Consider the following 24627-nt stretch of genomic DNA (forward strand, 5'->3'; position numbering starts at 1 on the left):
CTTTGACCCTTTTGATTTCTAATTCCCAGAAATAGATGTTGCAAGCCTAGGGATAGCAAAATTTCCCATCTTCTGCCTACCTCACATCCTCAGGATGCGTGGACATGGAAGACTGCTGCACTCCATCACTTCTGTGGCTGTAGACACAGACTTGCTGTAGCAAGTGGCACCCATGATGGTGGGAGGGCTGATGTCCACAATACCTGGTCTTGCACACCTTTCTTTGCCCTGTGTAGCCCCACTACTCCTTCACCACCTCCCTCATTCCATTTAGAGCTGGGGATGGGGAAGGTGACCCTCATTACACAGCCCCCCTGCTGCATCACAGTGTGATGCTTTTTTTTTTTACTAGATATATTTTTCTCCCTCTAAGATGATTTCTTTGAAGTAAAGGAAGAGACCAGAGGTAACTGTGAAAGAGTTAAGAGCCCCAGTCAGCAAACAGACAGGGCAAGGATAGTAAATCCCAAAGAATCCTTGCCTGGCTCATTCATCTCACTGGGGGCATTAGCTAAAGGAGACTGGAATTGTTGCTCCTTTCACTGGCTGACAAAAGCAGACTGAAAACATCATGAAGTGAATGTTCCACCACAGGATTGGGCAGTAACAAAATGTGCAGTGGAAGGGAGGGAGGCATCACCTCACAGCTCACTGGAGTTGCCTTCTCTAACGAGCACAGCAGCCCCATGTATCCCAGCTCCATCCCACCACCTGCATGTTGGGAAGGCCTGCAGGAGCAGGCAGACAGGTGCTGGAGCCCCCTAGCCCAGGAATGTGTGTGAGGCACATACACCTTGAGCAGTTTCAATGCTGGAGCTGTGGCATGGGCAGGAGCAGCCCTGGGACCTCGCTGGCATGCTGCTCTCAGGTCAGGAGGATATAGGAGCAGAAAAGAGGAAAAGCAAGATCCTGAATATGCATTTCTCTGTCTTACTTAAAAACTTGATGCTTATGTATTTTCCTCTCCTCCCTGTGTCTTTTCCTGCCACTTTGCTTTCTCCTTTGGCATCTTTGCTGCTCCTTTGAACACGTTCCCAGGAGAGCTCTCGCTGTCACACTCACTTGGCAAGATTCCAAACACAAGCAGGGAACAGAGGAAAGGCCTAAGTGTCAGAGGCCAAGCAAAGCTATTGAGTTGTGCTCTTCAACCTAGGATTCCTTTGCCTTCCCAAAAGACACTCAGGGGTCTCTTTGGAAACTTGCTTTACTGCTCCTTGCTTCACTCCAGAAACACTCTGTGCCAGTAAAAATAGCATGCCCTTGAAAAGCTGGCACACTGGGTTTGCTGCTCTGTTACTGAAATAGCCCTGAAGACACTGAGAAGGCTGAAAATCAGCAGCGACCCAGAGACACTGAACAGCACAGCAAGAGGTACCCTGGCCAACATGTTGGACCTCCTGTGGCTCAGAGACCCAGCCCTTCCCTGGCCCATGGCATGCTTTCCCAAGCACGTCCCTGAGGACAGATGCTACCAGGAGGACAGAACAAATCCTGTGGGTCAGGGCAGCCAATTCTCCCAGCCTTCCCACGGGGGAGACCGGACAGGGCAGCACAATAGCCATTTCCCTCTTTGCAAATACTATAATTGGAGCTACTAACACCACATTTTCATAACCCACAATGAGGGTCGGATGCTCACGAGACCTCAGTTCCTGTTTAGGCACTAAAAGGGCAGAGATTTTCAAAGAGGCTGGTATATTGTATGCTATATTTATCAGCAAAATAGCCCTAAATATCCAAACGAGGCCCATAGTTTGGCTTTTGGAAAAGCCTTTAAAAATCCCAACCACCTGGCTTGCCCAGATGGGCACAAGTGATAATGAAAATCTGGCATCTTGTCAGAGAGTGGCACCATGCACTCAGTGCTGCCCTCATGTCTGTGCACTACAGCCTAAATCCAACATCAGCCCTGTCCCTCAGACACTCTCAAGCTGATCAGTAAGATATATCCTACTGAAAGCAGCGAGATGAAGGTGGAATTGAGGCCTCACTGTTTACAGATGAGGTTTTTATATTTTCCACAGCAAACAAGTTTCATAAGTAATCACACGTACGAGGTCTTAGATCTCTTAGGCCTCTGCAACCAGCACACCCAAGTGCCTCACAGCCTTTCAGGTATTTATCTTCACTGCTTGGCAAGAGACATGAACAAGACAAATGGAGTAACTTTCCTTGGGTCCCCACTGTCCATGATGGAACAAGAATTGGGTAAAAACCTCTCAAGTTTCAGCTCAGTTCCTCACTCACTACATAAGCCCTTCTCTGACTCTCTAGGGTTGGTGGAGATGCTCAATATTTCCCCCCAAAAAAATCCTTCCTCCAACATACAAGATATGGGGAAGGGAGGAAAACACAAAGGGAAAGGTTTTAACACAAAGGGAAAGGTTTTGTCACAAAGGAGCCACAGAGTGAAGGAGAGGCAGGGCCATGACCTGGCAAGCAGAAATGCCCATCTCTGAGCTGTCCCTCCCAGAGTCTGTAGCACATGAATTATTTCCAGGCACATTTTTCTCACTCTCAGATTTGGAACTGACAAAACATCTCCGCCTATTTCAAGAGCAACCCAGCAGGCAGTGCCAGAAGCAATATATTACCACTACTGCAATGGTTATTGATATGTCATCAGAAAAGCCTTACTGCAACCACAAACTGGGGAATGGACACCCTGTTTCTCCAGGAGTCATTTTGATCACTGGCATGCAAAGACTTTGTTTAAAATGCAGCAAAACCAAATTTTATGATCTGAGGAGTAGCTAAAAAATAACACAATCTTTAAGCTTAAAATTTATATTTGAAACCCAGATGAAAAATAAATTCATAATCATTTTCAGATACAAATTTTTAAATACTCATGATATATTAATGTAAGCTTTTGAGTTTAAAGCTCTTCCCCTAAGTTCACTGAGAGTTCAGACAAAATCAAAACAGGCAGAGACACACGTCATCTCTGCTCTGTGCCACTGAACTGGAGCCCAAAGCAGCCAGGCCCCTCTCTCCCTCTCCTCAATCACTGTGACTCACAGCATGCTCCAGAAAGAGATAATATTATTCCTAGAGAGAGACTGTGTCTTCAGTGTCTGCTGAAAAGCCCCCTAACTAAATAAAAGAAACTTGAGCTGCTAATATTTATTCATAATATTGAGGGTTTTGCATGCACACTCTCATTTTACTGGAACAGAAACTTTGAGGAAAATTCAGGCAAAGTACACCCCATAAAGAGCAATACCTCTGCAGGAGTGGTCCATCTTGTTGTATTTGAAGTACCCACTTTTGCACTGGCAGAGAGCAACCCCATCAAAGTCGGTGCATTCTGAAGTTTCCTTGTCACATTCAGGGTCCTTCTGTCTGCACAAGCTGCCAGCTGTTGGGAAGAGGTGGCCAACATCAGCATGGTTCTGTCTGAAACCACCATTATGCACATTTGCTTTCCCTGGGCATCCCATTCAGCTGATGTGCTGCTTTAATATTTTTCTTTTTTTTTAAGTAATATTTGTTTCATTAGGAGGGAGTCAACGTTACACTGTCACCAATTCTTGTGTATCTACCATCATTTGTACAGGCAAATAGAGGGGGTGAATAATAAATGTTTCAGTTCAGAAGCAGAAGGGGAAATGAAAAAGAGAAATCTGGTTTGGCTCAAGCTCAAACACATTTATGCCCTGACACAGTTCAATAAATCAATTTTTAAGTTTATATCAAGCAAAACATTTTGCTTACACCAAACCAATTCTTTTCCATTTCAGTATTAAGCACTGGATTTTTTCATTTTTCAAACAAAAAATTTGTACTTTCATTTACATTACTTTGAAGCAGTGTTTTAATTTAGAAAGTCAGACTTGTTACAATGAGCATTCAGCAAAACTGTGGATAAATGATGGAAATTGTGACATCAAATTTACATTTTTACTGAGAGGTCAGACTAAATGGAATTAATAAATATTTGTGAGAAATAGGATTTTGTGGAAAATATGTCACTCATTTGGCACTCTCCTTATATAAACCTTTCCTTGCTAGGTATTTTTTTTTTTTTTATCTGACATGTTTTCTTCTAGGTATTTACACAAGAATATAATTTGTTTCTTACTCTGCTTATTTCAAGTTAGAAGTTGACTTTACAGAAGCACTGTATCAGAGGTAATGGGTAGGTAGAATCTGAGCAGATTTACCCAAATAAACCTGCAATCCATGGGCAGAGTATGGCTTTAAAATACAGCACATTGCAATAAAAGCACACACTAAACTTCTCATCTGCATGTTTACTTTGCCAAAATATTACCAGGGGTTTCCCACTAAACCCAGCCTAAGCGTTGCCACCCTCCATCCTCCTTGAGGCCAAACCTTAAAGCCTTGAACCCAAAAGTCACAAAACACCACGTGCAGCAGTTTCCTTGCAGGTACCCCTCACAGATAAATCTCCTCCATCCTCCATCACTCCCTCAGGAAGTGAGAGCTGGGAGATGCCAGGGCACAGCATTGGGGTCCACCTGGAGAAGGTCACGCACAACACTGGTGTTCTTCTCCACGTCTTTCTGTGCTGTATCCACATTGCCCTTGGGCAGATAGAGGAGTCAGTACAGAAATCACAAGTCTCAGTAATTGTGAACCATTTTACAACCTGCAACACTGAACTGGGCAGGCAGGAGAGCAGAGCTCGCCGTGCAGCCTCCAGTGGCTCTAATCGAGTTCCCCAGCGGGGTTTTGTCTCTTGGCTTTCACACCATTTCCCTGGCTCCCGGCCGCGCGTGTGAAATTAAGACTTACAGTTTTTTGATCTGGCTGGGCCCAGTGTCACATCCCAGAGATGAAAGGCTGCCCTACAATGTCTCTAATCCTGTGCTGCACCATATTTTCACAGAGAGGCAAATTTCTTACACATGTGGCAAAGATAAGGCTTGGTATCTGCATCCCTTTTGTACTGGGAGGTTCTTAAGATGACTCCCATTTAAGTAAGATAAAAAGATACAGGGGGGTTTTTCCAAATGACAACATATTGTCCCCCTTTTATAAAAGGAGCCAAATAAAACATCCCTTTCCCCTCCTGCCACAGTCCTTCCAGATGCTGTTTACCTCTGTGGAGTGATTTCAGGCTTGATATGAACTGGCAGGCTTCAGTGGGGGATTTGCAAGTTCGAATGTAGCTTTTCACACTGCTGATAACATCGAAGAAAGTCACATTGGATGCTAAAGAGAACGTGGATTGCACTGAAACATGCACAAAATTTGCCTCCCTAACAAAAAAAAAAACAAAACAAAACAGGTCAGGTTTGATGTCATCATTAGCACCTTATACATAGGACTGCTGTTAACATAAGAGATGCTCATCACAGACACAGCACTACATGCACTGTAACAGACCTTAAAGCCAGGACTAACCAATACACAGAGAGGAGAATATGGAGCTGGAAGGGATGCTGGTAGCTCACTTTGGAACCAGCCATAAATCCTTCTTGGTTAGCCTATCCCCAAGCTGCTCAGGACAGGAGGAGAATACCAGCTGAGCCTGGCAAGCTGGTCAGGCACTCCTCATGCCCTGTACCACTGCCAGGCTGGATTGCATCAAGCACAGCACTGACTCAAAATGGAGAGTGTGGCTCTCAAGCTGAAGATCCCAAATGCTCTAGTTTCTCATTCTTCCCCTGGTGGCCTTAGCCTTACCTGCTTGCCTTAACTGTGGAGTGGTGGTATCCTGGCAAGCCTGACAGCGATGCATTGAGCTGCAAGGAGGGAGAGAGCAGCTGTTAGTGCCCCAGGGGATGATGGAAGGAGGCAGCCCCATGGGATGTAGCATGGGACAGTCCTCCTGAGTAACTGACACTATCCCCTGTGTTTCCCAGAGATGCCTGCTGAGACCAAGAGGGCTCTGAGCATCCCAGAGGTTCATCTGTTCTATTAAGAGAGATGCACTGCCCTGTTGTCAGTAAGGGGTGAACAAAGTCACCATTGCACAGCCTTGGACAAGAAAAAAGCCGCAGGAATTTTTTGACATGAGCATTTGCCTGTGCCCTGCTGTGTAATGGCCACAAAGGTCAGAGATGAGCCAGGTGTCAGCAGGGAGAGAGCCCCGTGCAAGGCTGACCTCAAAGCAGCACCCTTGGAGACTGCAGATCTTCCCTGACCCTGGATCTGTGCAGTTGTTTGTATTTACTCCCCAGCACAAGCTGTGCAGGCAGCATCACAGTGACTCCACCCAGCACCTCCTTCCTTTGGCAGCATCTCCAAATCACCTGCTCCAAAGAGCTGGAATGAAATGCACCCAGCCCAGGAACCACTAACAGGATGAACTTGTGCATGCAGTGATCTGGATAAGAACTGCACAGGGATGTGCAGATGATCCCCAGTCATGGGTCTTTTTGGAGCTATTGATGGCACAGCCTCTGGGGAAGCCAACAGCCTGTCCAGCTCTGGCTCTCAACTGACCAAGAGCCACATGGCTAAAACTGAATGGCTGGGAAATGTGACAATCATAAGAGAAGTGAAGGGGACTTGTCCCACCAGCACTGCCAAAGTCCCAGCCAGGACACTCACCACCTCCAGGATCTCCCTCTCGACGTGCAGGAGCTCTGTGTACTTCCCGTGGGTGATATTAAGTTTCAGGGGAACCTGGCCAATAAATATTCTCACTAAAAAGTCGAATAAGACAAGTTAGTTGGAACACATCTCTGTGCCATGTGTAGATGTTTCATCTGCCTTACCTGAGAAGCTGTGTGCATGGAAAATCTCTTTACAAGGCATACAGAAAATTCAGATCTGAGAGTCACTGCCCCAATAAAGCAAAGTTACAGCCTTGGGTTTTTTCCCCAAGGAAATGTGCTGCAATGTTCTCACAGTCCCAGTCAAATCCCAGAGCTCGGTGCTCAGACAGCATTTCACTTCAGTGTTCATACATTTCATGCAGAAGCACAGACTAACTTAAATAGATCCCTGAACACAGGGAGAGATGGGTAAATTTAGTAAGAAGACAGTGTCAGGTACCAAAGTAATTTATGATAGTTGGGGGTCAAATTATGTCAAATCTCTTACTCTTCCCTGTAATGGAAGGAGATCAAATCAGTGAGTCAAAATAAAGCACTGTGGAAAGGACATTTTCATTTTTCAAACTGCTGGAGAGAATGAGCAATGACATTTGAAAAGAGGCCCAAAAGATGCATTTTTCTGTGCTTAGATTAATATTTGATTCACAGCAGCAGAATGCAATAATCTGAGATGTCCAGACTTGTAGAGATAATACCCTTAAATCTTGTATTAAGTGTCATGAGATACTCAGTGGAACTGAGAACTCAGAATTCCAGCTTTATGTTCCACCAGAAAAACAAATACAGTTGCAGATAACATTATAAAGTCTCCAATTCTTTCCCATTTTTCCCATCCTCTGAACCTATCTTCACCACAAATTGTATATCAGACATATTTAATGTAACAGCTCCAGACAAAAATTATGATGATAATCACCTTCACAGTGTTTATATAATCTGTCCATACTCCAGTTCAAGGCATAATCAAAACAAGTCTCTAAATTAGAAGCTGACATATTCCAACTTGAAGAAATGTTCCAAAACACTCTTCAGGGACACCTCACCCATGTTTCCTTAGCAAAATTTCCATGCCTCTAATCCTTGTTGATTAAGGGTCAAAAGAAAATCCATGAAAACAAATTCCCCTTTACAATGGAATATTGTAAATCCTTGAGACTGAGAGTCCTCTAATAGAAAGGAAGGGGTCAGAACCTGAGTTCCAGCTAATAACTGTGCTGCTCAAAAAATGCTAAAGGTATGAAACAAGACCTTGATCTTACAAAGACTTTCGCCATGGCTGCTTAACTTTCCACACATGGCTGATCCCACTGAAGCCAGGTTACACAACAGCCCCATTCACGTCTCCCAAGCCAAGTGCCTTCACCGGAGTTTGGAGGGCTGATAAGCTGCTGAATGCTTTTTGGGATTTTTGAAATACATCAGGAACAGAAGGGGCACATCTGTCCTTACTAACCAAGCCTGAGCCCACCACTCCATTGCTGCGTTTTTATTTAAGAAGAACTCAGATATCTCTGCCTGCTCCCCAGGCAGCCCAACATAACAGGCATTAGACACCACACTTGTATAAACACTAAAAGGCTCTGATAAAAGAGGTGGTTGGGAGGAACATTAAGCTCCTGAACTAGTTTGAGCCTAAGTCAATTTATTTTAGAAGATTAAAGATAATTATTTCCATCCCTGGTTTTTCACTTTTGTTTTCTTACCTAAATTGCACTTTCCTTTTTCCAGCTCATATCCAAGAGGACACTGACAGATATAGGAGCCATGGGTGTTGTTGCAGGTGGCCAGTGCAGGACAAGGGTTGGAAAGACATTTATCCACCTCTATAAAAGTAAAAAAAAAACCAACAAAACAAAACAGATTATACTTACAGAATCATAAAAATCATCAACTGTTGGGCTAAAAGAGATGAACTTGGCTCCCCATCTGTGACTCCTTGAGCATTATCAGATGCTTCATTGCATCATTTCCACTTACTATTTATGCTGTTCCTAATTATTCTGTTGGAGCTGAAAGAATAAATTTAAACCACTTGAATATTCATTCAAAAGCCCTTGAGGTCTAGCATGGATCCATGTTAATATGAACATCCAACTCATCTATAGCACTGCTAATCAGAAGACCTCAGGGTTCTTTCCAAACAACCCAACAGTTTATGCATGAGAAGACTAAAGAAGGAACCTCAACAGCCCAAATTAGACCAGTGGGCATGGGCTGCTTCACCAAAGTCCTGCCCTTTTCATCCAAGCCCTATTTCTCTGCTCCAAAGGTAGTGCCTGAGCACTGATGGTAACTGTAGGTTACCCAGTAATGGTGGAGGCAGCCCTGGCTGCAATCACCTCCTTCCCCCAAGCTCCTCCATGCCAGCCTGGGGATGGTCACAGCAGTGATTCCTGCCTGTGCCAGTGCCCTTCCTGATGGGTGAGCAAGAGCCTGGGAAGCAGCCACCACTGTGATAATATAGTGTCCAGGGGATTAAGGACTGTAATGTCAGATGCTTCACAGGCTACACAACTCAAACTGCAAATTCTGAATAATATATCCAATATTTCCTCTTGGGAAAAAAAAAAAAAAAAAAAAAAAAAAAAAAAAAAAAAAAAAAAAAGATGTCCTGGTCAAAAAAGCTCCTCTTGCTGCATCTGTGACTCACATGAGCACAAACACACATCACACACACCCACAAGGGCGGACCATAGGCAGGGCTGCGGACTTGTGAGTGACAAGGCTCTCCAAGACCAGCAAGACATCTTACACACCACTTGTACCTATCCTGTGGCTGCTGCTGAGTGCTGCAGCAGAGGCAGGAAGCACAGGCTCTACGGTTAAAGCATGAAGCACAAGAGCCAAACCCGTGCGTGCATTTCTGGTGGCACTGCAATAACCCACAGCACCACACAGAGCTGACAGCTCCCAGCCAAACTCTGCCCTGGGACACACCACTGGATGCAATCTCATGCCTGGACTAGCCTGGCACAGCTACCTCAGCATCACTGAGAAGCAGATTTGGTGACTCTAATCTAAGCAGCCAGAAATGAGTGGGTGTGGTTTAAAACCATGGCTTTCACTTTGCTGTCCTTCAATTTGTGCTTTGTACAGCAGAGACCAGGGCAGCCACTCTCAGGGCAGTGAGTGACCATGTACAAGGCACCATGTCCAAGACAGCAGAAGGATCTTTTGCATTCTGGTGAATGGCAAATCTTAGTTTTCAAAGGAAAGAATAATTTGACAAAAGTGTGAATCAGTTTCTAAAAAGGCTGCATTATCTTAATTTTTCAATTAAAAAAAAGAATCATTCCAGTTATTTTTTTTTCTGCATGAAGCTATAGCTATAATTAAAACCAATCAGCCTGAGAAGTAACCTTTAAATACTTAATTATTGGATGGAATATATATTATTTCCAGTATTTCACTGAGATTAATGCCTTTAGCATGCACGATATCCTACAGTGGCATGATGGCCAGGCTCTGAACTTCAAACACAAAGTCAATTTCCTTTTATATAAGACTTCAGCAAATGTATTTACTTTAGAAGAGAAGGAGACTGGCAGTGGTAATAAATTCCTATAACAACATACTCAGCAAGACTATGGTACCTAGCCTACCAGGAGAAGCATCAGGCCCCTAAGAAGATTAATATTTTGTGAGGTGGGGTGAAAACAACCTTAGGTTGTTATATGAGAAGCAGTTTCAACACAAATACCAAGTGCTGGCCAACTGTACTTTCTCAATAATAAGACAGATATCAGTCATTATCTATTGTTATTGCTAACCCAATATTTATTTATATACATACATATATATATATATATATATATATATATATATATATATATATATTTATATGAATGTATGTATATATTTCTTTAAATATAAAGTGCATCCTCTGCTTACCTGTAAAGCCAATCAGATTTATTTTCTCAAAACTGTCAAATCTCAGCTTAATCTTTCTATCTCACCCATTCAACTTGATTGCTAAACCCTTAGCTTAAAAAGAACACAGGGATGAGTTATTGCCCTCAAACCCTGCTGACAACAGACTCATCATACAAACGTGCACACACAACTCTTTGAAAAGTCTTGAAGTGGGACCCAGGTATTCCTGCCCGCTTGTTCCTGGCCCCACCACTGGTGAGAGCCATGGCACACATTACCTGTTGCTGGAGGTGATGTCTTCAGCCCGACCGTGCTGCTCGACGGAGGAGCAGTGGTTGATTTGGTAGCAGCCAAAGTAGTCACAGTGCTCACAGTAGTCTTGATGGTTGGAGGTGCTTCAGAAGGACTTGTAACAGGGATGGTTTCCTCAGTGACCTTACCAGGCTTTGCAGTGGTGGGACCCATGGCTTCTGTGCTTTTAGCAGTGGTATAGCTGTGCTTAGTGGCAGTGGGTGTCTGGGCCCTGTGGTCTTTCATAGTGCTGGCCTCACCTGGGGTGGGCCGGTGACTGGGTGGTGTTGTCAGCACAGGAGGTTTCACCGTGGTCACTGCCACTGCGGGGACAATGCTGCTGTGATTTGTTGCACTTGGTGAGGGACTAAGGGGTGCATCTGTTGGACCAGCCTGTGGAGCGACACTGGCTGTGGTGAGCAGTGGTGTTGCCTTCCCAAAGCTGTCCCCTTGGGTGGTGGCATCTCTAGGCAAGGCAGTCTCTGTTACTGTCACAGGAGCGGACACAGACACGATGCGTCCACCAAGCAGCTCCATGGGTTCTGTAGGGAGAGGTGACCTTGTGGGAGTGAAGGTGGTGCTCTTTTGGGGCTGGTGTGTGACACTGGGCTTGTTGGTCTCTCTGGGTGAGCTCCTGGCTGTGGCAGCTGTGGAGGGCTCCTGCCTGACCACACTCGTAGCCACAGTGGTGCTTGCTTGATCACTCTCACTGGACTGCGAGATGGATGAGGGTGATGAAAACACAGACAATAAAGATGCTAACGAGTAAGACGGGGAGGGCAAGGAGGAAGTGGGCAAGGAGGACGATAAAGCCTGCAGAGGAGGTGAAGATGCCATCACAGAGGGCGAGCGTGGCTCGGGTGATTCTGACAGTGTAAACAGATGAGTTGGTGGTGGTGTTGATGACAGTGATGACAGCGAGGAAGAGACTGGAAATGCTGATGAAGACAGAGAGGATCTGTCAGTGGTCAACAACTCAGAGGCAGAGTTGAATAGAGTTGTATTTTCTATGCTGCCTGTAGAAGCAGACGTCGACAGTTTGGAAGGGTGCACCAGCAACGGCTCCGTAGATGGTTCAACAAAACTGCTACTGTTTGATGCATTGGTCTGCCTGTCATGAGCCACAGATGATTGTGAGGCATCAAAAGGGCTGGAAATTTCAGAAAAAAAGGTGGAACTTTCTGAGGAGTCAGCAGAGGTGCTGCTGTTGGAGATAGACAGGAGGGTCCTTTCTCCTCCTCTGGTATATGTGGTTGAAATGTATGTGCCGTCTGTATGGGAAACCGAGGTCCTTTTCTCAGCATCACTGCTACTGACTGGCTGATGGCTACCTGAAAAGTCTGGAGTAAAAGGACAAAAAATATTAGACAGAAAGAGTAATATGAAAGCATTTTGATGTCATATTAAAACTGCTTGCTAAATAAGAGGTTCTTGTCTGTGAACCTGTCCACGATTTTCTAAGAATTTCAAGCGCCATTCAAGCATGGTTATAGGATTAGGAATCTCATGCACTCCTTAATTGATTCTAAAATTATGAACCCTGACAGACACAAGACTCCCATGAAATGTGTAGGTTTCTAAATCACTGTTCATCGCATATTGCTTTCCTAAAGATCAAGATCTTAACATTCCAGGTATTTGTGGCAAGCTTAGCAGGAAAACCCAATTGTTCTCTTTATCACTCATAATTTACGAAACACATATCCTCTCCCTCTTACCCTCCATTCCCATCTACAGAATATCCATCTTGTTCAGTCCATTTGTTTTTGGACACAGTGAACTTCATACCTCTGCAGGATGAAATTATTACATTATGTTAATTTGCAGCTTATCATGAACCCAGTGATTCAAAACTTTGCAGCCAAGAAAACCTAAATGCACATCAGCATGCAAAAAGTTCAGATTGTTTAGCACAAAAGGTGCAATCAACCTTATAGTACCAATTTCAGGATGTACAGCTAAGTTCAGCCTACTTTAAAACAAAAAACAATATAATAAAACAATAAAAAATGGTATTGAAAATTTGTTTTAGTTCTACAACTGACTTAGGTCATCATGAAATGCTTCTGAAAGCATCACCCAAAAAAACCAGTTAGGGTGCAAAAAAAAAAAATGCAGCCATCATTATGGCTCCACTTCTGGAATAGTTTCCCATTTATGTGGGGTCTGGTTTGGAGTCTTTGATGGAAACATCCACCTGAGTGAACCCATAGGTGGTGAATGTAGTAATGAACGAGAACTTTATGCACAACATACTCAAAAACAGACAATGTGAATTCCCCCCAGATGTACACCAAAAAACATCAACTTACTTGTGAGATCGTTTTGGAAAGAAGAGTAAGTGGGTATCTTGGCAGAACGTACGAAGACCGTCTCCGTCGCAAAGCCCGCGAAACCCCCGCTGCTGGTGGAGGCGTTGGCTGTCCTGCCCTGCTCCACCAATGCTGGCTCAGACGGCCCTGGAGAGCTGGAAGCTCCAGCGTGGGAAGAAGAGCTCTCCATGCCACCGGCCAGAGTGCCATCTGTCACTGAGAGCAGCGTCCTCTCCTCAGCACCCGCAGATGTGGATGTACTGTACACAGGATCAGTGATGGGGCTCGACATCCTCTTCTCAGCACTTGAGCTGCTTAGGGAGTGATGGCTGCTGCCAATGGCTGGAAAAGGATTGAAAAGCAGGTGTCTGATTTTATCACCTCAGAGCAGACAGGACTGTCCAAATACTGAGGAATCAGTACCATTAGAGTCATAATGGTATGTTTATGTTATGTGTAATTATCACCCCAACCCAGACAGGCAGTGGATGTGTCCTACAGCAACAAGTTATATGTCTCAAAAATGAGACCCTTCTTGTTAAGCATCAGCAGAGGCAGATGTACAACACCACGAGGCAGAACCACGACCACTTATAAATGCTGCCCATGCCACCTGCAACAGCTGTGTCATACCAATCCTACAGAGAAGGGGAAGGGACAGGCACTCAAACGCTACCCCAGAGTTCAGAAAAACTCACTGGAAGGTTCAGCAGCAGCTGAGAAGTAGGTGAAGACCCTGGATGAAAGGGTGACCTTGGGCTCTGGGGACCCTCCTTGGCCAGATGACACATGTCTCACTCGAGGCCATGCTGTGGAGGATGGGACAGGGCCAGTGTGGGTGTTCCCAGCTGTGTCCAGATGAGATGTGAGGCTTTCTGCTTTTGTGCTCCACATGCTGTGGCTACCTGGGGCTTGAGATGTCCCTTCCTTGTGGATGAAGAGTGTGGCTGAAGGTGAAGGCACCGAAACACCAGGAGAAAACGCAGGCAGCAGCTTTGTTGGAAGCTCACTGAGTCCTGCACCGCTCTGTGAAACATTACTCTGTGTCCCAGGCTCTGCTGCCGATGAGGACAGCAGGACCGTGTCCAGGGTGCTGGTGTTGGGGGGAGAGGGAGCAGAGCTCCCTGTGCCACTGGAAGTTCCACGGGTGTCCAACACAGGCACTGTGCTGCTCTCCTCACTGGCAGTAGTTGTCACCACACTGGGTGTGCTGGTGAGAGGCAGGCGTCCTCCCATCGCTGAGGTCTTGTCTGAGTGAGAGAGAGCAAAGCAAAATGATTTATGCACCCTAAACTATAAATAAGCAGGTGTTCTCTCTTCCATCACCAGCCTCAGGCTGAGGACACAGAGAGAATGTGGCAGAAAATCCAATCCTGAGGAAAATGCTAACTGTGAAGGCACAGCTCTTTCCTGTGCTAGGAGGTGCTGCTCACAGCAGGACACCAAGAACAAGTTATGGGAGCACTTTTGGGTTTGCTTCCCTTCGGCGCTGCTCCCGGTGCCACAGGTCTGACCAAGGCACCAGACACCCACACTATCACCTCTGCACCCACAATGAGTGAGGGGGAGGTTACACAGCACCCAAATCACTGGTACTTGAAAGAAAGCATGGCAGGTTTGTATGGGATCAGTAAATACTGCCTTTGCACCCCAGGGTGGGAGTCAGGAATGACTGCTGCTGCTTCTGCTGGTATAAACACAGCCAGTGGGGCAGTCTTGAAATTGTGCTGTCCCTGAAAACACAGCAAATCTTGAGACTGCTCTGGCAGTAAGGCTGGCTTTTCCTGGCGGCTAAATGTAAGAAACAGATAATGCGTTTTTTCTCTGGAAGTTGAAATTTTCAGCCATAACATCCAGTGCCATCGTCCAGCACCTTCCAGCATGCCCTCACTCTCCATGCAGGTGGGTGTCTGATGTGTGGTCAGAGCTCACCTGGGGAAGTGCTTTCTGAAGCAGATGGTGAGCCTGTGAGCCATGAGTTCACAGATGACAGGGTGGTACCTCTGCCACCACCACCCTGGGTTCCCAAAGAAGACTGGGAATAGCCTGGAGAGCTGATGTTTTCAGTACCAGTGGTGGAAACTTCTGTTGTTTGGGCCAGTATGGTGCTGGCTGGCAGAGACCTTAACGTCCTCCCTCCACCCTTGGTGCCTGTTGTGGAAATGGAGGTGCTGGTGGTGGGGAAATTGGTTCTTCTCTCTGTTGACAGGATGCTGAATGACACATGACTGCTTCCAGTAGCTAAAATGTGATAAAGAAACAATTTACATTTTTACACATATGGAACTATAAATAAAAATGAGCTTTCTTCCAATAGCACCCAGAGGCAGCAAGTACAGTGCACAAACACAAGAAAAAAATATGAGATGTCAATTTCCAAAGATGTAAATCCTTCCTACAAAAATTTGTCTTTTAAGCAACAGTGTGATGCTGACAAAAGTGCTATTATATAAAAACTGTTGAAATACTAATGCTGTGCACTTGATTTCACCATTATGTGTCTGAGTGCACTCCATGCTGCTAGAACAAATATCATGATGACCCAGAAAAGCCTGGAAATCAGTTCAGACAAGGCACTACCCTGAGCAGTGTGAAGGTCTTAGAGAAGTCTGAAGAAACAGGATCAGGGGGATCAGACCCCTTCAGAACCCCAGTGGGGACTAAAACCAAACAGCAGCATGAAGGACCTCAGAGACCACATTCAAAGTTGCTTGAAATTTGTTGAGTTGGTTCAAATTCTGGGAAGCAGCATGATTCAAGAAGTAGGACAGAAGGTAGGAACTGAAGTCTGATCCCTGGGACCACAGGGACATGATCTAATCCTCACTTGCTTAGTTCTCTTGTCTGTAACATGGAGATAGCCACTGGAGACAGTAAAAAAAGGACTGTGATTTGAAAGTTAATTATTTTTCTTGGCATAATGAAACTTTCCACACATGTGCCCTTTCTGTAAAAAATCTAAAGCACATTTTTTTTGGTCAAGAAAGAGCTGAATAATTTCAGACACAAAATCACACTGCATCCTTCCAAACAGTATATTCTACATAGCAGGAAAGAGTCAGGCAAGTGCAAGCTGCAGGAAGTCCTCCTTTGGCTTGTAAGAAAAATGATATTTCAATTCTAATGTGAGCTCACCTGGGGAACGACCTTCCAAAGGAGAGCCAGAGTGTGTTAGGGGAGAGTCTGCCACCTCGGTGAAATCTGTCATTCCTGTGGACCCCTGAGCTCTGGAGGTCTCTCTCACAGAAGATGTGGACAAGGATTGGGTTGTGCCCAAGGTCCTGTACAGGGCACTGCTGGTCTTGGAGCCCTTGGCTGCTGCCCAGGGGCTGCTGCCCGAGGCAGACTGGGGCAGTCTCCCACCACCACTGGATGTGGCTGAAATGGGAGTGCTGGGGGCAGAGGAAGTGAGGGAGGTTTTCTCTGCCACTGCTCGGTGGCTGCTTCTGACACCTAGGACACAATAAAACCAGCTTTGATTTGTGCATACAGAGCTATACATACGACTGTTGGATCAGCACCCATTTCTACACTGCCCATTGAGAAACTGAAGGTGTTTCTCTGGGAAGAGGTGAATCTCTTAAGTACAGGCACATGTGCCTTACAAAAACCCATGAAAAATCTCAAACCCATGTCCTACAGACCAGCCTGCATAGCAGATATAGCACCAGGTGACAGCTGCAAAACCCCAGCAAGTGTCTCTGGCAGGGAAAGTGTGTGCACATATTTCTTAGCAATGTTCTTCCCAGGACAGGTGTTTCATTAGGACAGGAGGCCATCGATGTTTTCCACTTTTTCACCCAAAAGCTGAGCTCCACTCTCCCCCTTCCCACCTGCCCCACTGCCAGCTCAGTGCAGCCAGTAATAAAAACATTCACGTATCCAATAATGACTGATGACTATATCTGAAGAAAAACAGCGCAGGGATGTGAAATCTCATCCAGCCCCAAGGCAGACAGCTCTCAGACTAACAAATTTACCTTGGAAAGGACCTTCAGAGGCAGAGAGGGAGCTTGTGAGCAAAGGACCCCCAGGAGGGCCTGGGAGATCGGTGGCTTCCCATGAGCTGTTGGGATGATGTGTCCCAGTCCTCAAGGAAGAGGAGATCCCATTCAAAGAGCTTGTGGGGTTGGTGCTGGTGGCAGAGTCCCTTGTCGCCCCAGCGGTGTGGCCATTTTCTGAGGACATCAGTGTCCCCACTACCATGCTGGACATGTCAGCACCCTGGATGTCCAAGTGCAGCGTTGCGTCTTCAGCACCTGGGATGTTCTTGGGGGGTTCATAATTGCTGCTAGAAGCTGAAAAAGGAGAAGAGAAAGACAAAACTGCATAAAGATAATTAAAAACTGCTGGGTAGGGTTCATCCTACTGTCAGTAGATGTAGACAATGTATGTGTGAATATTCAATACAGAAATATTTAATACTGGGAAATCATTAAGACGGGAGGAAAAGTAGTCTCTAAATACGAACTGCTGAAGTTATTGCTTGCAAAATTCAACTGGAAGTTTTCAAGGAAAATCTATCCTCCCCTTCCAACAAGAATAATATTTATCCATACTTTCATTTCTGTGAAATGTTTTTAAATGTACAGAATGTGCCAAATACAATATTATTCCTCCTTTCTTTAAAATAAAAAGGATATATTTTGTTAATAAAGAGTCTTTAAATAAGAGTTTTGAGCTATCTATCAAAACTCACTTGTGGAAGCACTTCCTGAAATGGATGGCAAGCCTGAGTGCAATGGGTCTGTGACACCTCTGCCTCCATCACCCTGAGCACCCACAGACATCCCAGGGGTCTGGCTCTGGGCTGAAGAGCTGGTGAATTCAATCCCAGAGGTGGAAATCTCTGCCATGGTGACCAGCCCAGTGCTGGCTGGCAGGGACCTTAATGTCCTCCCTCCACCCTTGGCAGCTGTTGTGGAAATGGAGGTGCTGGTGGTGGGGAAATCCGAAGCGAAGCTCTCCGTAGCCAAGTTGTTGGATGGCTGGTAGCTGCTTCCAATGCCTACAGCACAATAAAAAAATTGGTTTATACATATGAAATTATAAACAGATGGATCCATTTTCTTCCCAGATGCTTACAGCACCCATACAGATATTAACCATAGGAAGTTTTCAATCTGGACAAAGTGCTCTTTTGGAAAGGTATGACTCTCCTCACCATAGGAAGACCTTGCACAAAACCCAGGACTTGCTGCCAGGCTTTGTGAGAGTGGCATGGCCCAGACAGGAGGAAACCCCACAGGACAAGGACTGTGGGGGTTTGCTTTTAAATCCCACCTTTGCTCTAACAGCAAAAGGAGGAAACCTAAGCCCAGCCACATTCCCATATGAGCCTGCAGCTCACTACACATCCCAGGGCTCAGCGGGGCACTGTCCTTCAGGATCTCAGGTTTCCTGCAGCCCCAGTGGTGCTCCCAAGAGCTGTGACAGAGGGAAGGGATGTGTCAGTGTGAGAACCCTGGAGAGGTGTTTGCTCCTGAAAAGCCCTGCACACAGGATAAGGATTTGGCAACACTGAGGTTTTCAGTATTCATGTGGAGCTGGGCAAAGTCTCTGTTTTTGGGAACTCCAGAATTTGGCTGCTGCAGAGCAAGCGAGGGAAGCCATAGAGCCCAGGGATCTCATGTTTGCTGCCCTGAGCAAGTTGTTAAGCACAGGATCTCACCCTGTGTAGCTGAGGCCAAGCCCACCCCGTATGGCCACAAGTGTGGGTTCCCAACCTCCCACCCCACTCCGTCACCGCTTGGGCACAGGTCAGACAGGGCTCAGAGCTGCCCTTGCTCTGCAGCTGGCACTGGCCCAGTGAAGATATTTCACAGCTGCAGACATCCACCCTGCAGAAAACACTATGATAACATCCAAAGAACTTCTTTTTTTTTTTTTTTAAGTGGAAAATGCTGGGGGGGGTTGGATCAAATTTTTTTTTTCCATTGCTTTTTCCTGCTTTCAGCAGGGAATTTCAGCTAACCATCCAAATAATAAAAAACAGAGCACATGCAAAACAGAGCATCTCCTCTGCTTCAAGAAAGCAAACACTCTCAAGTGGCTTTTCAAAACTATGAAAGAAAGGCCAGCAAAGCTCACCTCTGAAGGCATTGTCTGTGGGAGGTGATGCAGTCAGCAAAGCCCTGGTGAAGTTCCCCGTGACACCCCTGGGGTGTAGCATGATGTGCTCTGCACCAGTCTGGGCACTTGAAGCTTGGGAGGAGGCCTGGGGCTGTCCCAGGGGGGCAGGGAGGGCAGTGCTGGGGCTGCTCCCCGAGGGGCTGGGTGAAGCAGCTGCAGTGCCCATGGTGGGGCTGCTGCCCAGCTCTGTGCCCACCCAGCTGCTCGCAGCTTGAGAGAGGCTGTCAGTGCCTGCAAGGCAAAGGGGGACAGCAGATGAGAACCCAGAGATGTGCTCAGCTGCCTGCACACCATTCCACACTGCCACCCTTCCCCTGCCCTTCAGCCCCCTGTCTGCACTGTGCTTACAGAAACTCTGTGTCTGGAAGCTGCACCAAGTAGTTCATAATTTTGAATACTAGGAGAAGGCACATGGATTCTTCTCTCTATCCTTGTGCATAAAGCAAGCCAGTAAACTGCCCTGAGTGAGGATGGAGAGCTGGATCCACAAAGCTCTACAATACAGGAGAACCAGGCTTAACCAATGCTGGCTGCTCTGGGGAACAGCATTCACCGTATTCCCAGGTGTTGGAACACTTTCCCAGTGTTCCTAGGCTGAACTGGGATGGCTCACCTGGGTGATGAGGTTCTGAAGATGAAGATAGCAGTGCTGTCCTCACGGTGTTGTTAAATCCAGACATGTTCCAGACCCCACGGTGCCCTCCCTGCATCCCCTCAGCCGAATCAGTGCTGATGGCTTCCGAGCCTGGTGGCATCCCCTCAGCAGCTGCAGGGGTGTTGGGAGAAGCCAGAGCCCTCTTGCCTCTCCCCAGCGTGCCTGCAGCATGGTGATGGCTTCCAGGGTCTGGAAAGCAACAGGGAGAGAGTCATGTTCACCTGGAAAAGTTCTTTTGTCTCAGCTGGATGGCAGCAGCATCACCTGCAGTGGTACCCAGCCCTACCAAATGCAGTAGGAATGGTCACAGCTGCATCCCTCATGTTTCCTCTGCTTAACAGAGCACAGTTTAACTGCAGGAGGGATTGATGGGAACAGAGAGTTTCTGTCGCCAAAATATAATGGCATTTTAAACATTGTCTTCATTTGTGCATGGCAAAAGAAACAGATTTTTTTTTTTTTTTTTAGAGACATTAAAAATGCAGAAGGCATTAAGGAGCTGGTGCCAGAACAGCCCACAGCTGGCAGCCTGGGCATGCCAGCTCCACATTCTAGTCCCTAAGCAGGAAAAAAAAAAAAAAAGAATCAAAAAAATTAAAGAAAGCCTCTATGCTTATATCTTTTTTCAGCTGGCGATAGTAAGAAAAAACTGAAGTGGGAACAGTGCAATCAGCACAGCTTTGTCTTGCTGCTGTGAGAAACAGGACTTGATTTAAGTTCATATTTAAAAAACTACACTGGTTTACTTATGACTGAAAATTATGAACAAGCCCAGAAGTAAGTGTTCACTTGCAGGATTTCCATGTAAGGACCTCAGCCACAAATCGTCATTGTAACTGGTCAGGTATCCTTAAGCTGAGTTCTTACAACCTAGGCTGGGCTTGAAATGGGGTTCAGTTCCTGATGGGAGAAGTTGTGGGGACGCCCAGGGGTCTCCACTCTTTGCACAGCCCCTGAGCTCAGTGGATGGGCAGGACTCCCTGGGTACTGCTGAGTGGTGAAAAACAGGGGCAGCTCCTGAGAATCATCTTCGTTGTAATGTTAAAAAACAAAGCCCAGCTTTCCTGAGATTGGATTTCTCTCAAAAATCTGCATTTCTAGCTGTGTGGGGCAGGAATACTTCCTAACCCACTGGCTGTGCTCAGTCCATGGGCTGGGAACAGCTAACAGGGACTCTCACATCCATAAAACTCACCAGGAGGATGGCTGACGGTGAGCAGATGGGTCACTGTCCCAGCAGATGGGTTCTCTGGGGATCCTGCTCCTGGAGAGGTGACATCCCCATCACTGGCAGGGGGGCCAGTGTGCCCTGTGACCCTGCTTGCTGCTGGCACTGCCCTGTGCCTGGCAGGCAGCGATGCCCCCTCCCTGCTCCCTGCCAGTGCCAGCATCGTCACCAACTCCACAGGAGCACCTGCAGTCCTTATCTCTGGGCTTGAACTTCTCTCCTGATGGCTGCTTTCAATGACTAAAAGGAAAGACAAAAAAACTTAGATCACATCAGCACTGATGTGCAGGCTCAGCTCACTGCAGTAACACCAAGGCCAGGCTCTGAGCTCATTTACTTACACTAGAGAAAAATTTTGCATAATCAAAACACAGACATGAAATTTATTTTTGGATTTGCACCAGTGGAAACTAGATTGCTCTGTGGGACCAAAAACCAAAACCCACCTCTGTGCAAAAGACTAATTCAATTCAGCACCCTCAGGATTTTTTTGTGTTAGGAGAAATAAATTCTGAAAGGAGCAAAAAGAAAGTCTTAAACAAATAACTGATGGAAATACTTGCAGTGTAGAGTCCATGGCAGGAGTGTGAAGAGCTGACAGCCCAGCACAGCCCATGTGCCCCATTCTGAATGTAAGATGGGAGGGGAGAGGGCCCCACAGCTCTTCCCCTCTCTCCACTTGGCCAGTGCTTGCTGGACACCCGACCTCAAATCCCATCACCTGCAGAGAGCTGGCATGAAGCTGGCTGAGAGCTGCAGGGCACCCAGGACAGTCAGTATAACCCACCCAGCCACAGTGCAGCACTGGGGACAGAGGAGATCAGTGTATGGTGGGGATTATATGCCTCACCCAGGTGCCAAAGCACCCCAAAATGATGAGATATTTTAGCACTTCTAACATTAATGTCTACCAGAATATGAAACAAGATTGTGCATGAGTAGTGGTGTGGGGAATCAGGGTTTTCAGCTTACGGTACCACCCAGGGCTGTGAGGATTTCACTGCATATCAGTTCACACAAAAACCAACAGTCACCATCTGTGTTACAGTCCCAAGGCTTGGCTGGCACTGCAGCCTCAGATGGCCTTCAAAGCCCACAACAAGCTTTGAAGTCAAAAGCAAGTCCAAATCTGAAAGGGCAAGGTCCCCGTTTTGTCCATCTTCCTTACGACCAAAATGCAGTCTCTGTCATGTGCATGGCATCCACAGGCAGCAGATAAAGGCACTCAGTCTCTACCCAAAAGCCCTGATTTTGAAGGTTAAACCTGTTCTGGGCCTCCAAACATTTTCTGTAAGAAAATTGTGTGTTCAAGAGAAACACCTATAGGACACCTCCTCCCTGTCTTGTATGTCTTCTTTGGAGTTGCTGTACCTGCCACAACAGAGGTGGCAATTTCAGAAGTGGTGTCCTCTATACATCTGCAATAGCTTCAGTGGGAACTCATCAAAAAATAGAGGGGTAGGTAGGACAGTCTGTATTTCATCCTGGGAGCCTAAGCCCCATGTGGGCCAAGGAGACAAGAGCTGTGGTGGAGCAGAGCCCCCAGGGTACCATTACTGGCAGCCCTCACAGTGGCTGCGATGCCGAGCAGTCACCGCCACCCAGAGCCCACTGTGAGCCACAGCCTGTCTCACCGGACAAGCTTCTGGTCCTCACCAGCTGGACAAGGGGATGGAAAGTGCCAGGGGATGCTTGCTGTGTTCATTTGCAAGCCAATACCCAGCCTGTAATTGTAGCCCATAAGTCCATTTATAGCAGCCCCGAAAAATGTGGCTGTGCTGGAGGGCAGTGCACTGAATTTCTCTCCATCCCCCTCTCACTAAAAGCTTTCAGCTGTGCAGCCCATGCTGACTGGAAAGCCTGTGGCCAGCTTTGCTGCATTGAGGGAAGGCAAAGCAGCAGATGCTTAAAGAAACCCTTAGGGTATGAGGATAAACAGAGGGAAATCTGCTTTCTCAGGTTGCCAACTCATTTGTCAACAAGGGCTCTGGGCAGGCAGGCTAAAATATACAGGATCACACTGCAGCAGGCATTTCATTGCCACTTCTTAAAAAGTAACCCTGGAAATGCCAGCAAGCAGTGCCTTCAGCTATGTTCCTTGATTGAATGAGACCAGTTCAAAAGTAAAACACTGCTGTTTGCTTATCTGGTGGTTGTTTGCCCTGCAAATCCACCTCAGAGTGTTCTCTATCTTCTTTTGGCTCTGCAGAGATGCTGGGAATAAACTGAAGCAAAACCCTTCCCCTTATTGTGGGCGCCAGCAAACCTGGCTTAGAGTGCAGCCAGGCAGTGGAGGGGCTGAATAAGAAGGTATTATTTACACAGGCTTTTTAGAGTCATCTGGCATTTTTAACTCTGCCCTGCAAGGTATACCAGGTCCTGGTTCAGGAAGGAAAACCTCGTGCTAGCACGAGCTCAGCTCCCCTGATAGGCGAGTGCAGAGCATAAGCTATGCTGGAAAATTCAACCCACAGCATGTAGTAAGGAAACCCCCAAAAATTGTGCTGTTCAACAAAATAGACATGAAATCTCACATCCATCAAGCCTACCAGAAGTGCAAGATAAAACCACAATATCCTCTTTGATTTGCCTGCAGAAATTAAGATTTCAAAGACAACCTTCCTCTGGAGCGGATGGACCAGATCAAACTTCTTCCAAAAAATTCCCCACGGGACTATGTGGCCTCCCCTGACACATTAAAGGCTTAAAGCAGAGTGGCCCTTTAGCTGAGGTACCCATCTGTCACTAACAATTTAGTCACATCCTAAGCTGCCAACAGCTTTGCACAGTTTAACTTTACATAACCACAGCCACTGAGAAATATTTGACTTCCAGCACAAAACCCTGCCACCCACTGGATTGGTGTTTTCCTTCCCAGTTAAACCAAGCAGTGATGCTCACCAGACAGGTCGAGGCTCAGAGTTACTTTTTCTTTGCAAGCATAACAAGTCCATGGCTTGCTGTGAGCAGAGTTACATAGCTCAGCCAGGACAAACAGATCAAGTTCCAGCTGATTTCTCAAGGCTTTGGGCTTGCCCCTGGCAGCCCAGTTGGATATCTACCTTATGAGACTCCTGAAAAATCTCTTCTGGGCCAACAATTTTCTCTCTTCATCCCTGACACAGCACAGGCATTGCCCTGTTTCAGAGACGGCTGCTACCAAGGCAGCATTTAGGTGATGCTCACAACTCAACCATGGGTCAGCACAACACCAAAAAGCAAAATAATGCAAGTTTTCTGCAGTGACTGTGATCACACACAGACACCTTAGGGCACGGAGGGAAGAGGGATGTATCCTGCTGATGCCAGGAGATCAGGATCCCCACAGGCAGCATTTGTCCGGAGATTGCAGCCAGCCAAGGCACGCCACAAGCTATCCCAGCCCCACTGCTTCCCTGAAGATGGGATTTTTTTTTTCCCCTCGAGGGGAAAAAAAATACTTTCTTGACGGAGCAACACAAATTTAATCTGAGTTCGCACAGAAGGAAAGCCAAGCGCTGTTGATTGGCTGTCCAGAGCAGCCCTTCACCCGGAGCATCCCCCGGCGGGAGGGTGGGCATTCCCTGGGGAGCATTCCCGGTAGGATGGGAACGGAGCCGCCCA

General features: G+C 46.5%; 1 protein-coding gene across 1 annotated transcript in view; it reads right to left on the bottom strand.

Annotated features, from left to right (window-relative positions):
* Positions 1–24627, bottom strand: part of HEG1 (heart development protein with EGF like domains 1) — a 51672-nt gene that overhangs the window by 12521 nt on the left and 14524 nt on the right. Inside the window, exons 2-16 of the mRNA XM_053982696.1 lie at positions 20992–21264; positions 19755–19985; positions 19100–19372; positions 17709–18017; positions 16990–17307; positions 16145–16462; positions 14942–15250; positions 13708–14259; positions 13010–13351; positions 10685–12037; positions 8237–8356; positions 6526–6620; positions 5656–5714; positions 5068–5228; positions 3227–3361 (exon numbers count right to left, since the gene is read on the bottom strand). Of these exons, the coding sequence (XP_053838671.1) occupies positions 3227–3361; positions 5068–5228; positions 5656–5714; positions 6526–6620; positions 8237–8356; positions 10685–12037; positions 13010–13351; positions 13708–14259; positions 14942–15250; positions 16145–16462; positions 16990–17307; positions 17709–18017; positions 19100–19372; positions 19755–19985; positions 20992–21264 (4848 nt within the window). The remainder of the gene's footprint in view (positions 1–3226; positions 3362–5067; positions 5229–5655; positions 5715–6525; positions 6621–8236; positions 8357–10684; positions 12038–13009; positions 13352–13707; positions 14260–14941; positions 15251–16144; positions 16463–16989; positions 17308–17708; positions 18018–19099; positions 19373–19754; positions 19986–20991; positions 21265–24627) is intronic.

This window comes from Vidua macroura, chromosome 7, assembly GCF_024509145.1.
Source record: "Vidua macroura isolate BioBank_ID:100142 chromosome 7, ASM2450914v1, whole genome shotgun sequence".
In the NCBI taxonomy this organism is placed as follows: Eukaryota; Metazoa; Chordata; class Aves; order Passeriformes; family Viduidae; genus Vidua; species Vidua macroura.